This window comes from Ptychodera flava, chromosome 12 (assembly GCF_041260155.1).
Source record: "Ptychodera flava strain L36383 chromosome 12, AS_Pfla_20210202, whole genome shotgun sequence".
Classification (NCBI taxonomy): Eukaryota; Metazoa; Hemichordata; class Enteropneusta; family Ptychoderidae; genus Ptychodera; species Ptychodera flava.
The window spans coordinates 25,538,115-25,552,864 of record NC_091939.1 but is presented as its reverse complement, the minus strand read 5'-3'; the positions used below and the strand labels follow the sequence as shown (position 1 = coordinate 25,552,864).

Sequence of the window (14,750 nt, the reverse complement as noted above, 5' to 3'; positions counted from 1 at the left end):
TAAAACTGTATTTCATTGGCTACAATTGATTAACTCCAGCGTATCGACCAATCGCCTGATATCTTTGAAAGACTATATTGGATGAGGTCAGGTAACATGGCGCTGACTACAAAATGTATTCTGCTGTTTTCTTTACTAACAGGTGAGAAATCTGCAACCTATCGGTCATTCTTGCCCACATAATGTGTAACAATCAAATTTTAACCACTATTTTTTTATCCTTTTCAGGGGGGTTGATGAGCGATTCGAAAAGCGACAAGGTAAGTGTTACAAATATCACGTTTTTAACCGGGTGCAAAGAAGAATAGGTACACCGTTACACAACTTACAAGAAATAATTCGATCATCATCGTCTACGCGTCTGTACCTCCATGCCAGCCGCAATAATTATAGCCCACGGGCCACACCCAACGCGACAGAGGAAGCTGGCGCACGACCCTGCGGCTACAATAATTGCGGCTACCTCCATGCTTGAATTAGCCATTATCGAGAAACACACTCAATACAATACAGAATTAATTAATTTAAATACCAGCTCTGCATTTGGGTCTCCCAGCCACGTCTTTGTTGATCGTGATAGCGTTCAAAAATAAAGGTGTAGGATACACATTGCTCACTCCGCGAATTCCTTGAAGCCTGCACAAAAAAGACCTCCAGCTCCCACAGCCTCTACGCACACTCTTTACTAACCTTTACAGGGCTGTCATGTCAGTATGTCACTTGTGATTCACACGGTTAATGGAGACGCCTAATCTGAACCATTGATGTACAAAAAAATCTATTTTTGTACCAATATATATATATATATATATATATATATATATATATATATATATATATAGTATATGTATGTACTTGACAGGAATTCACAGAAAAGATTAAATATGCACTATTTACGTTTTGAAATTAATTTCATTGACAAATGCATCTGAGATAGTATGTTTTTTATTCTTTTTCTCACAATATTAACTTTACCTTTCACAAATTTTCAAGCAGTACACAGAGTTCGCGTTTACGCAAAAAACGTGCGTATTTGCGCATTGAAATTGACTTTCTACGCATTTTTTTCATTGTTATGCGTTTTCTATACGCAAAGGAAAACAGTAAAAATGTTTCCGAAAGCACTCCCCGTGACTGAGCGTAGGCAACAAGCAGACGAGATGAGTGCCGGTTTGACATTAAATTTGTTGCAACATTTCTGTCAATCACTCATTTTCTGTGGAAAGTTTCGGATTCTCTGGGCGTTGTCTGAAAAAATCGGCATCGTAGTTCAAAGGCACGTTATCATGTCAGCTGTGCCTATGAATTACGTTGCTAATTTTCAGGCGAGCGATAGTTTCTAAAACTTATAACACAAAGTGAGTGATTGACAGAAATGTTGGAACAAAATGCTAACTGTGCACTCTCATCGCGTCTCACTGTCCCCAAATTTGATGAAAGCACACATATGCAGCATGGTGTCGAAGCAAACAACTCTATTTTCTTTCAACTTTGCTCCACGAGTTCGTAAAAAAAATTATTCAGAGGGTCAATCGAAAGACACTACCGGGCAACCCAACATGGAGAACACGGAGAAGCGCAGTTAAACCCATGTCGGGATCCACAATGTATTGTCTTGTTATCGCCGATACAACAACAGGGGATCAGCGCCACAGTGAAAGATGAAGATGCACCGGTTACCAAAAAAATCCCGTCCACAACCACACGCAGGCTACCAAGAGCAGTGGAAGACTGAATATCCATGGTTACGTTTTGATGTAATCAACGACAAGACAGTGCTGTACTGCTTATTATGTGAATAAATGGAAAGCTGAATGCATTTACCTGTGGTTCGGCCGATGTACAAATCCGCTGTCAAAAGGCATATCAAGACTGGAAAAGCTGCAATAACTCTAACTTTGGGTTGCCCGATGTGTTTTGACAGTCGCATGTATACCTTTGCTGTAACTTTTCAGTATGTTTGAAACACAGCCGGGTTGTTCAAGTTGTTCATTAAACTGTTTCCATTAAAATGATCTTACAACGTTCAATCCGAATATGTAGTGTAGGTTTATCGAACGGCACATTGTATTTTGCAGTCAGTTTAAATTTTTCATCGATCGAGTGCAAAAGTGAAATTACGCACTCAAATACAGCCATTATGCAATTTTAGCAGACTAATGCGTATGCCGTACGCAAGGAGAAAAAAGTTACCGCGAACACTGGTACAAGTGTTACGCCTTCCAAGTGTGAGGTGTCAAAAAAAACGCCAGCATCTACTGCAGCACTACACTCTTTTTTGATGCGTACAGTGTCCATTAATTAGATTCTTTCATTTGTCCTGTAGTGGTTCAGACATTCTTTTGAAACCATTGATACTACAGTACAGGATGCACAAAGGATTTGTACTAGAGCTTACATAACATATGTAACATATCATGAATGAAGTAAAAGTCAGTAAAAACTTGTATTTCAGTCTGTGGCCACCTCATCAATGTTCTTTGATGTGGACACTAGCCCGATTTGCGTAATCTACCCAGACTGTCGCCTTCCTCTTCTTGGTAGTAGTTACTGGCAGGGCCATCGTGTGTATCCCATGAGGCCACAAATATCTTTGTTTTTGAAAATGAATTCTGAACTCAGTAACACTGGTTTTGGTAATTACATGTACAATTATGAATACCACACATGCAGCGCAAAAGAAATTCCAGCCATAGACAGGGCATGGTATTAATATCATTACATTGCATTACGTTGCATTATCTGTATGCACAATGTATCAGTGGGACTTCTCACACCAGCCAGCAGTTGTGTGGGCCGAAGAGATCAGAATTTTATCAGCTGTCAGAAATGCCTTCCAGGCAATTTTAGGAACACACATGGTTCTTTTCATCCTTATCAGAAGATAACACAGTGCAGTGCATACATATGTGTTTCCCATATCACCATGGCATCCAAGACAATTTACCAATAATATAGTATGAGGAGGAGGAGCCCTATCACCCCTAGTTTCAGTCAACTTTGACCTATCTATTTACCATATTTAGCATTGTATGGATGTGCCAATGTAAAGATATAGGGAATTGCACAGAAGTCCGTCCCCAGGGGTAGGGGTGGGGGTAGGGGTGTCTTGTTCTCAGGACAAGGTTCTTCTTTATGTGGTTTAATTTATTTAAATGCGTTTGACTATGATATATATTGCCAATAAACATTTATACCACCGACCTTTCTTTGCAGCTTTGGTGTCTTTGTCTCATATGCTACCACTGGTTTTGTAACGATTTCTCTTTTCCTACTTGTCCTTTGACAATCTTCAGCGAAGTTTTGTCACTGTGTTGCATCTATTATCTTACTAGTTTGATTTCCTAATTCACCAAAGCAAGCAAGGGTAGTAATTTAGTCCATTATCTGATGAGTCTGAGTGCCTAATTTGCCAAAGTAAGCAAGGTAAATTACGCACCAGCAAGGTGTATTTTTGCTTGTGTGTTCATTGTTGACTTTGTCAAAGTTAATCCTGTGATAATATGGTGAAAGCGTCCACAGATTAGTAATTTACCCTTGCTTGCTTTGGCACCTAGACAATCAAACACATCAGATAATAGACACAGCACAGTGACAAAAGTTCGCATAACATTGTCAAAGGACAAATACGTGACACAGCGATGCAGACGAAGAAAAAGAAATCGTTAGAAAACCAGTGCTAGTATATTAGACAAATACAACAAATGTTGGCAGTAAAAATCTGTATTTGCAATTCATATCATAGTCAAACGTATTAAAATAAAATAAACCATAGCAAGAAGAAACCTAAGCTGAGACCAAGGCACCCCTACCCAACCCCTACCCCTGGGCACGGTCCCTCCACAAAAATTTTGTGGAGGGACCGTGCCCTGGGGACGGACATTTGTACGACCCCCTATGGTAAAGTGAAGCAGGCTGGTTATACACCCCCTTTTCCCCCCTCCCCTCCCCTCTCCCCCCAGTTTTTACCATCTATATAAGGGTGATATAGTTGACTTATGGCAAAGTTGTTCATTCATTGGCAAGAGTGAAGGCTATCAGCTTCATCCAGTCAGTGCCATATTATGATTCAACATCATTCTTGGGGCTATACCTCAGGGATCACTTGGTATATCTACTAATCTATTGAGAATTGTGATGGAATGTTAATTACCACCATGAGAAATATATGACCAGTTATTTTCAGTCAGACCCATTTATCTCACTCTACAGGAAGTACGGCATGACGTCAGTGTCCAAGACGTGGTGTTTGTCATCAGGAATCAAGAACATCCGTTCCATCTGAAAAGAGCAAGATTATTAAAAGCAGACATTGAACAGCAATGCAGAGTTCTTGGTCTGGAGAAACCCAAAATAGTTCTGTTGACTGAAAAATATGGAGAGTCCGGTCATTGGGTGATATTCCCCCTCCTACCAAAGTAAGTACCCACAGTATTTGTGCATATAGTGGAAAAGTAGAACAGCAAATGGTATATACAGGTTTCACACACCCCCTTGAAATTTCTGGAAAATTCTTAAATTTTGAAACCTGGAAATTGAGTCCTTGAAAGTCCTGGAAAATTGATAAGCCACCCACAAAATTGATATGCATTTGTAAAATACAAGTATATATCATAAAATTTGCAACTTGAACATGATATTTCAGACCTCAAAATGTCCTTGAAAATGCCAAAAAAGTTCATGAAAGTCCTTGAATTTTAAGTGACTTGGAGTGTATGGACCCTATATATTGTTTATACATGATCTGGCTCTCTGAGGAAATGACTACCTCATGTTTTCCAAAAATGTAGTAAAGTTATGCATAAGAACTTCAGTGCAGCATATTGGTCATAGTATTAATTATATCTTAGGTTCATGTCTTAGGCATCTAATGTTCTCAGTTGAGGCTTTCATACAAGGTCACAACCATTTTCTTCCAACTAAACACATTGGAATTGGATTAGAGCCCCACCATGATTGCCCATCTGAAAGTCTGAAGATAAATCCTGACTATCGTTCAGTCAGTCCCTTCAAACATTTCAGAGTGAATGTGCAGAGGAACCTGCAAAAGGCACTGCATTTAGGCTGCCTTTAAACAGTTGATGTGATGGAATGGGCATTACATATGTACTGGGCTGTAAAATTCTATTGGCCTGTGCATAATAATATATACTGTACCTTCTCATGGGATTTGTGACTTAATTATTGAAGGTCAGGGTCATTGCTATGTCAATGTAAGCTGCATTTACCTATATGACTCTACTGTGTGATGAACTGAGATTTTCCACTATGGCAGACTTGGTGAACATTACGGAAAACCCAAATACAAATGGATCTTCTTCTGTGAGGAGGAAACCAGGGTAAAAATACCAGGGTTACTGAATGTGCTCCGAAGATATGATCCCAGCGAGGTAAGTATAACAGCACTTTGTGAGGCCGTGTTTCTTGATTTTTACGGTAAAGACAGACCATAGGAGACATATGGCAAGATTGACTATTCACAGGGTGAATCTTGCAAGTGTAAATGCTATATGCTATTTTAAGTGAAATGAAAGTCGTTGATAAACTCATTTCAGTGTATCACTGTCTTTATGACATAAGAATCCATTTACCTTCCATGCTGCATATTTATTTCCGGAGGATTTGTGCAATAATCTAATATTCCTGCTGTAATTTATGAGAAAGTATCAAGATATGTGATGTCCCAATACAACAATGTTGAATGGACCATCACGTCTTCAGAGCCAATGACGTCTTCTGACATATATTTCAGTTTTGGTTCCTTGGCAAAGAGTTACGAGACCAGGCTCCCAGCATCATTCATCACTACAGATTTCACAATGATCCTTCAGTATTTGCATTCCCTGATTTTGAAGCTGGATGGTTACTCAGCGTACCCTTGCTCCAAGTGTGAGTATGATTACTACATCTATGATTTTAGGTGTACAAATTACCTTCATGTTTTCTGCAACTGGCTGCATAAGTCTCGTCGAGAATGCATTGCACCCACTGGTAAGTGCAGTTTGAAGTATAAATATTACGATAAGTTGGTTAACAACATCATAAAAAATCCTTGTGTATTGATGTCTGAGGCAACCAGTTATTGCCATGTGCAAGAAAGCTACAATAGGGCTCTTCACGAATAACGTTATTGTTCTTTCATTGATATGCAAAGATAAATTTTTTGTTCTGTTTAATGCTGAGAAATGTTTGAAGGTTCTATATATTAAAAATGTAATTCATAGATGCCCAATTTACTACTGAACAATGTCTTTTTGCTCAGTTTATCAGATCGCTGGAAAACAGGTGACCATCACATGGATTTTACAATTGATCTTAAACATGAGGTAAGACCATTGATTCACCAGATACAAACTTCAACATTCTCAAGAATCATCAAGGGAGTTCCTTGTACTAAGGGGTTAACAATTCAATAAGAACAATGGGTTTCAGTCAGCCAATTATTAACATGCAAATGTCATGAGACAGGGCCAGCACTGAATATTGATATACAGCTGTATGGTTTTGTGGATGTAGTTTGAATGAGAATACTTGGCATAAGCTCACCTTTCAGGAATTCTGTGTGTGTTTTTTAAACATTTGAAAACATGTTAAATGTACCATCCCGTAATGAGTGTTCAGTCATGCATACTACTGTGTGTTACAGCTCCATTAGACGTATATCATTCAGGACATAAATTTGTGTCCTAAACCCCAGCGTCGCTCACGTTGATTGGTAGGTTTTATGTCCCTGTGTCCCATCTGCGTTCATTCATTGGCTACCTATATGTCCTCAAGTCTCATTAATATTTACTGTTCCGAATCCAGTTCATTCATTGGCTGCCTTATGATCTTGTCCCTGCCTCACTTTCGAGTGTTACTTGTCTCGCTCTGCCATGTGCTCATTACTGTAACCTGTAACGCATTTGCGAGCCTAGGCAATTATTACCAGACAGGTAGAGCGTGGTCGCAAGTTTTGAAGACAAATTTGTCTTCACAAACCTTGCGACTACGCTCTAGCTGTCTGGTAATGATTGCCTAGGCTCGCAGATGCGTTACAGTAATGAGCACATGTCAGAACGAGACAAGGAACACCCGAAAGTGAGGCAAGGACAAGAACATATGGCGGCCAATGAATGAGTTGCATTCGTAACAGTAAATATTAATGAGACTGGAGGACATAAAGGCAGCCAATGAATGAACGCAAATGGGACATAGGGACATAAGACTTACCAATCAACGTGAGCGACGCTGGGGTTTAGGACACAAATTTATGTCCTAAATGATATACGTCTATTAGAACATTTCATTAGCCAGTGCTGGCAAGACATTAACAATATTAACATGTACTGGAAAGTCCATTAAGCACGGAAGTCTAGATTCAATCATGTATTAATTTTGTTAATTGCCTGTCAGCAACACCCATCAGCGTGATCTATTTTGTTCTGACCCATTTTGTTCAAAGCGCTACCTGTTAATGTTAAATATAAATTGCTGTTGACAACTGTTTTTCAGGCAGTAATTTGATGGGAAGGCCATCTGGATAAATAATGTCATCAAATTACAGGTGGAATGACCAAGTTTGAGTGATGTTAATTTTCAGTGACGCCTTTATTTGTTCGAAAAGAATTGTAATTTATTGACTTGAAGTCTCCTGCTTGAAAATTGATCGAAATAACCCTTGAATAGCTCTAATATTCCCCTCGGCAAAAAACTCTATGATTAATCTGGTATCAAATTTCTAGAAATGTATCTCGTGGTAGCTGATAAAGCTGCGTAATGCAGTAAATCAAACTAGGACATTTGAATCAAAGAGTACGTCTAGAGGCATGCGTTTTTAACCCTTTGAGCACAAAAGTCAATTTTGTTGCCCTTATTAAATATACCTCAGTCAATTTTTGTCAGATTTTTGCCAAAATTTTGATAAAAAACTGTGGCTGATGAAATATTGTGTTCAGTTGGTCCAAAATTATCAGAAAAATTACAGAAAAGTTCATAAAAATTGGTAAAATATTGCACTAAAATTTTGGTGGGAAAAAATACAGCATTCAAAGGGTCAATTTGGTTTATCTGTCTAAGGCTGTGGTTTCAAAAGAATACAAAGGGCAAAAATACCTCTGTAATCATTTTATTACTAAAAAAATTAATCCCCATGATAAAAAATAGATCTCTTAGTTGGAAAACTTCAAATGAGATGTACGTTGTACACATTGTAAGCTCCAGTAGGTGGATTTAATTATAAATAAATCTCCAAGTAGCCTGTTATTTTGATGCTGGCTGTTTTCTTTTGTCTTATGTACAGATATTGTACACTGAAATTCTCTGTACACCAGACCATACCAAGTATCTTTCATGTATTGCAATGATCAATGATTCAGTTTGTCAAAAAAATTGTGAATAACCATGGTGTACACACTATTTCATTTAGTACTAGAACAAAGTTTCAGGAACTACCCATATTTTCTATGCCAAATGTCTCCTCTGAAGATGTTGACAAATCCTGAAAACGCCCCAAAACAAAAAAATACTCACATTCAAGATATGCTGTGAAAACTTTATTTGCTCCATGAGCTTCAAAATGAGCCCACATAAAAGGTAGACCAAAAATGTTGTATAAAAGTTTGAGAGTTTGCATATTTGTCCAAGAGGTGCATTCTACCTTAATCAAATGAACAGCTCTCAGTTAGTTTTTATTTGATCTGCCATACTGTTTGCAGATAGCTTTCTTCATTTGGGACGATGGCAAAGGCGTCAAGCTAACTCATGTACAAGAACTGTGCTCAGGAAACATTGGCTCCAACGATCCTCCATCCAATGATGATGATGTTGCCAAGGCAAAGATGGAGAAAGAAAGCAAAGATGCTGAGATGAGACGGAGGAGGAATAAAGGGAAAGAGAAGGCTGAGTGTGTTACAACGTATCCAATAGACATGATGGAATGTGTTAGTTACCTTTGTAGTGTATATGTATCTTTCCTTAACCTTTGAACCCTGACCCCAGGGTGACCTCACGTATCATTCCCTAACAATGAACCTCAACACCAGGGTGAGCTATGAAATTATGCTTTGATTTTCATCTGAGCAAGATGCAAAGGGTTAAAACATACCTTAATACAATATAGGGTATGGTTCCAAGAATGATTTCGCTGATTTCACAGCCCCTGACAATATTCAAAGTGCAGTCCAATGTTCAGAATTCACCCTGTGATTACTAAGTGTGCCAATGTAATCATCAGTAAGCCATATCATATCATATCATATCATATCATATCAGTGTCAAATTTCTTGCGACAAACAAGTATGTTCTTGCACCGTACACAACTTTCTTAAGAAAAAAGGTTAAAATTATAGTGACACTGATTTGCAATGTGCATTTGTGGAAAGCATCTATGTTGGAAGTTTGATAAAACTTGACAACTTCATGTCATTACATTTCCAGGGACCGGCTGTGTCAAAGAAAAATTTGTATTTTGCAGTGAAAACTTGTGAAAAGTTCCACAAGGATAGAGGTTGGTCTCACATACATTCATCTATTGAAAACTTTTGTTATCCAAACAATAGAAATTTCAGTAGACAAAGCAAAAGGATATTTTATGTGTGAATCTATGTAAATATTAGTTGACTCACAGTTCTCCATCATTTACAAAACTAAGATACAGAGAAGTTGGATAATATCACAGGAATGAACTATCATTCTTGTAATTAACAGTGATTAATGTCTTTGTGCTCCATTGTATTGTGTTGTTGTATGATAATGATACATGTAATCTGAATGTAGATTTCTATATAAATTTTATTTTTGACAGTGAATTCGTACAATAAGTTTAATTACTTCCAATGATTGTAATTTGCCTGATTCAAAGTACGAATCTGCAAAAATAAATAAACTGGATTTTAAAATTATTTGTGAGGGGTAGGCCAGCAGTATGCATCTAACAGGCTACATGTGATTTCTCTCAATGTTCAGTGCCTGTTGTTAAAAATACTTGGGCGCAGTATGTGAAACACATACAGTATTTCAGTGAGACTGAAGACAAGACAATCCCAACTGTGGTGACCGGGATACCAAACACAGAGAGAGGTGAGTGCTGGGAGAAATCTCCACGCTAACTCATCATTTTCACAAAGGTTATTTTCTCGATGGTTGCTACAATTTCAAGTGTGCATTTTTTAAACATGAAACTGTTTACTGTTCGAGCTCATTACCATGCAAGCAAGGGCTGTGCCAGTTGTCTCATGAGCACATGAATTTGCAAAATAATTTGAATTATTCTAATAAAGTTGAAATGAGCTTCATGCAGTGTGGCCGTTCAACGAACCTGATATCAGACCACTGTTGACCTATTTTAACCCTCTCATTTGAACACAGTGGTTTGACCCAAACCCGTTTTTATCAATGGTGAGTGTGGATCCGTTCACTGGGAATTTAGGTTGAACAGGTTAAGAATGTCAAAAATGTCTTTGTATGGTAAAGAGAATTTACTTTGTCGTCATTAATATACTATATTGCACAAAAGTTGCAAATATATTTATAGTGTACATGTTGTGAAAGTGGACCATATTACTGAAAGAAATTAGAAAGTATCAAGTAGTTCAAACAAGTATTGCTACTGGAAAAGCAGTACAAAATATTGATGTAATTTTGCTGATTCAATCTACATGTACTTGCAGGGCATTGTGGGAAGACATTCTTCATCTTTGACCATTTCTTAAACGACGCATGGTTGAAGCATATACCATGGCTTATAATTACAGATGACGATACCATTCTAAGGTTAGCTACTTAACCATTTTGATTTTCTCAAAGACATCAACATTGGCTCATTGAAACGGGCTAGCATTAATTGTATTACTGATAAAAAATCCTGAGATATTCAGTGCAACTGCTCTGTTCAGAACAAACTAGGATCTGTAATGGTAATACAACTTTTCCAAATTCCTGATTTATTTTCAAGTGATCTTTTATATTTGTGATTTAAAACACATTATTTTCACATTATGGCTTACAGTAAACAGATTGAAATATATGAAACAGAACTTAAATTAATAAAAAGAAGGTAATCATAACCATACTTGTAAATTTTAGACATAATTGTCTTTGCTTTGTCCTTTTCAGTGTGTCCAGATTACAAAGGGTACTCTCATGTTACGATCCGGAGACACCAGTATACTTGGGAGAGAGATACGGCTTTGGTCACACCAAACATGGCTGGGGTTACGATTACATCACAGGAGGAGGGGGGTAAGTCTGCAGAGTTATAACAGTTGTATCATATCAAGTAGGCGATTGATTACACGGTATTCTGCAAATGTGAAGCCATTTTCCCTATCTAACTTCAACCCCCAGCATTCCTGACCTTCTCATTGAGCCTAGAGCCATTGTAACATTTCAGCCAGACAAGCCTTGAGGACAATTTGTATCAAAGTAGATTATCCTTAGTTATATAAATTTATCAATCAATGAAGTATTAGCTCAATGTTTTTCATGTCATGTACCAGTATGTTCTTTTTTCGTTCAGTGGGCTTTACTGGGTAAAATTTCCCAGACATAATATGAAAATGAAATTACAATGATTATGATTATGATGGTACAAGAATATTTTTTTAAATGCCAATCAATAATATGTAGATATATAAATAATAATGAACCTTAAATCATGTTTAAAGGCTTGGGACTTGATCCCCACGATGAAGTTTGTTCTATTCTGTAAGAGGATTATGGAGGTGTCATAGCCTTTTGTTTTCCATTGAAATTGTAATCTGGTGGGTAAATGTCCTGGCAAGACAATCTGACTCCTGACACAGGCCTTTAAGGACATCTTCTGTGTTATCCGTGTATCTGACTTCTCTGTGTATATTTGTGTTTTTGCCCATTTCAGAATGGTGTTCAGCAGATCGGCAGTGCAGGAGATGATATCCAATGGATGTCAGTGTCGTAGCAATGCTGACCCTGATGACATGATAATAGGTGCCTGTGTCAAACGTATTGGACAAGTCATAACACACTCACCTCTGTTCCATCAGGTAGTTTGGGTTTTCATCAAGTTATCAAAGAGAACCTTTTACAAGTATTATTAACAGGCATACATCCCGTCTTATCTGAAATTTTTAACAGACATGCATGTAGTAGAATAGTCACCCTTTCTGTATCAAAATTGATATAAATGGCATGTTGTAAAATGTCTTGTGAATGTGTGACTTTGACATGTTTGTATCTAGCACAGTGTTTTTTCTTTGGTTCAGTAATTTTTGGGAAAATCTCACGATCTATCAAAATTTTGGTCCTTCAACAACTACATGGCAGCAAGAATGTAGCAAAAGAAGTATTAAATACTGTCATACAGTCTGCTAAAAGTTGACAAAAAATTAAATACAATATAGTTCACCATTTTCTTGTCTTCCACCTTTGATTTTAATTCTACCAGTTAATAGATTTTACATTGATGTGTCCATCATCCCATCAGTGAGTGACTTAGAGTGTTTCAGTAGAACAGTCCACTGTTACTCTCTAAACATGGAGTAGTTGTGAAGTTTCGTCTTGCATTCTCTTTCTCCAGGCAAGGCCTGCTGACTACGTACCAGCATTCCTCCAACACCAGACACCGGTGTCTTTCCACAAGCACTCAAACGGTGATCCATATCAGGTGTACAAGGACTGGTTCCAAGTGGACGACGAGAAGGGAGATCTTGTTCTAGACCTGCAAGACGATGATAATGATGATGATGGAGAAAGCAATGACTTGGCTCAGTCTAAGACAGAAGACAAGGGCAGTGAAGAGGCTGAAGAAACCGTGGTCACAGTGAGAACTGACAAACACACTGAATTGTGAAGAGTTTTCCTGAGTGTGCAGTAGATTTGTGACCTTTGGTGACCTTTCACCCCTTTCGGGTCAAGTTATACGAAATTTGCATAACAAATCAGAGTACCCAACCCAGTCACTGAGACACACTAAGCTGTGACACAACTTATTACTGTCAGGTCAAGACAGTAAAAATCACCATGTTTATGTATGCCTTGGTGAGACAAGTTGATGAAATTCATGTTTTTTAGGAGTCTCAGACAGTCACATTACAATACCATATGTTATATATAACATATTGCACTCAAACATTTCAAAACGGGCACCCTGAAATGTATGCCACATTTTGTGGAAAAATTGTCTCTCAGGCATTTCAGGCATTAATTGGAAAACAATCTGAAATTTGCATATATTTGAATAATACATCTCGAGGTATTTTAGATTTACACTGCTGTTACAGTGTTTGCTAATTTGATACTGTATAATAAATTTATTTACATTTAATATATTTTATAATGTTTTAATTTACATCTAACTCCTTTGAAGTTTGAAGTTACTGTTACTGTGGAGTAATTGTCTTGGTTCTCTACGCTAACAGAAACTTTTGCTTTCGGAGACGCCACTTCTAACTCTACGCAATTTGTCTATTTTTCCTGTTAACATAGTGGTTCTCTGCACAGAAACAATAAATTGCACATTGTATTATATTAAGTTTCAAAATGAGCATGTGAAGCGTACAGGGTAGTCACGTTGTATGGTGTCTGGATTTACTGTTTACAAAGTTACTGTCTCACCAGCCGTGCCAACAATCAAACATAGCGTGTGATATCTTTCAAAATTTTCTAAACTCTTAATTCTTTCTGATATCACCCAGTGATTTTCTCAAGCATTGCATATGTATCTTTACCTTACCTCTCTCCCATGATGGAGGCAGACATCTATCAGTAATGCATTGTTGCACAGCCACAAAAATGTCCTCATGTGATGTCCTCATTTCTGTTCACTAAAATGTATCATTTGCATCTCTGACAATCTTGCCACCTTATGTAACTTCTTTTTTATACTCAATAAAAAATCTCTACTCAATATACAGGACATATGAATCTTACTATTGATACAAGTAAGCTATGTACTGGGAGTTTCAGCATTCTGTGCATAATAGATATTTTGACATATCACTAATCAGGTATGACGAAATGATGATGAGGGGAGAAGCCATGGTTTTCTTAAGACTCCTGCTCCTCTTTTCAGATTTCTTGACAATTTTGTCATCTGTAATTTCATTTGTTCATTTCTATGACAACAGTTTATTATCAAAACAAGTTTCAGCACAATGTCCAATAGTATTAAGACAAGAATTTCGGCATTTCTTTGCAAATTATACTGTTGTGTATACAATGCAAAAAAGTACAGATTTTCTGAGACCTTATTCTTTTAGATTCCTGAGATTTTTTCACTAAAATTTAGAGTACATTTATATATACATTGCCTTGGTAAGATTTTTGAGATTTTTAATATTAAAATATTAATACCAAAGGAAAAAAAAATCACGTCTTATATACTTGTTTCTGCTACACCCTGAAGCATGCAAATTATTGTGAAGCCTATACAAAACATAGTGTCCACCAGATATTTACTTCCAAGAATTCTTATCTTCAAGAAGGGCCCTCACGCTTTTATATTAAGGGTGACCTGTGACCCGTCTCCCACTTCCCACTTCAATAGAAGTGTTGAAATTTGTGAAATACACTTCCATATCACAGGAAATCAGGAGCCAGACTGTAATAACTGCCAGTGCAATTCTGGCTAGTAAATAATTTGTATTCATAATGTGTTTGGGTCAGCTTCAGTTGAGAAGTGAGTGGCTTAGGCAAGTGCTAGTTGCATGCATCGTTTTAAAAACAGTACCTCATTGAAAAGTCAGATGCATTATAATAAAATTATCGATTGTTTTTTAGAGGAAATATGGCTC

General features: G+C 37.4%; 1 protein-coding gene across 1 annotated transcript; it reads left to right on the top strand.

Moving 5' to 3' along the window:
• The first annotated feature begins 13 nt into the window (after window positions 1–13).
• Window positions 14–13,864, top strand: LOC139145509 (beta-1,3-glucosyltransferase-like). Its single transcript, XM_070716732.1, has 13 exons — window positions 14–142; window positions 229–260; window positions 4,213–4,418; window positions 5,276–5,390; window positions 5,753–5,889; window positions 6,263–6,326; window positions 8,697–8,921; window positions 9,418–9,487; window positions 9,946–10,059; window positions 10,650–10,752; window positions 11,095–11,220; window positions 11,858–12,002; window positions 12,536–13,864. Exons 1-13 carry the CDS (start codon window positions 82–84, stop codon window positions 12,806–12,808), a joined length of 1,671 nt encoding a protein of 556 aa, XP_070572833.1. The 5' UTR covers window positions 14–81; the 3' UTR covers window positions 12,809–13,864.
• Window positions 13,865–14,750: the final 886 nt, after the last annotated feature.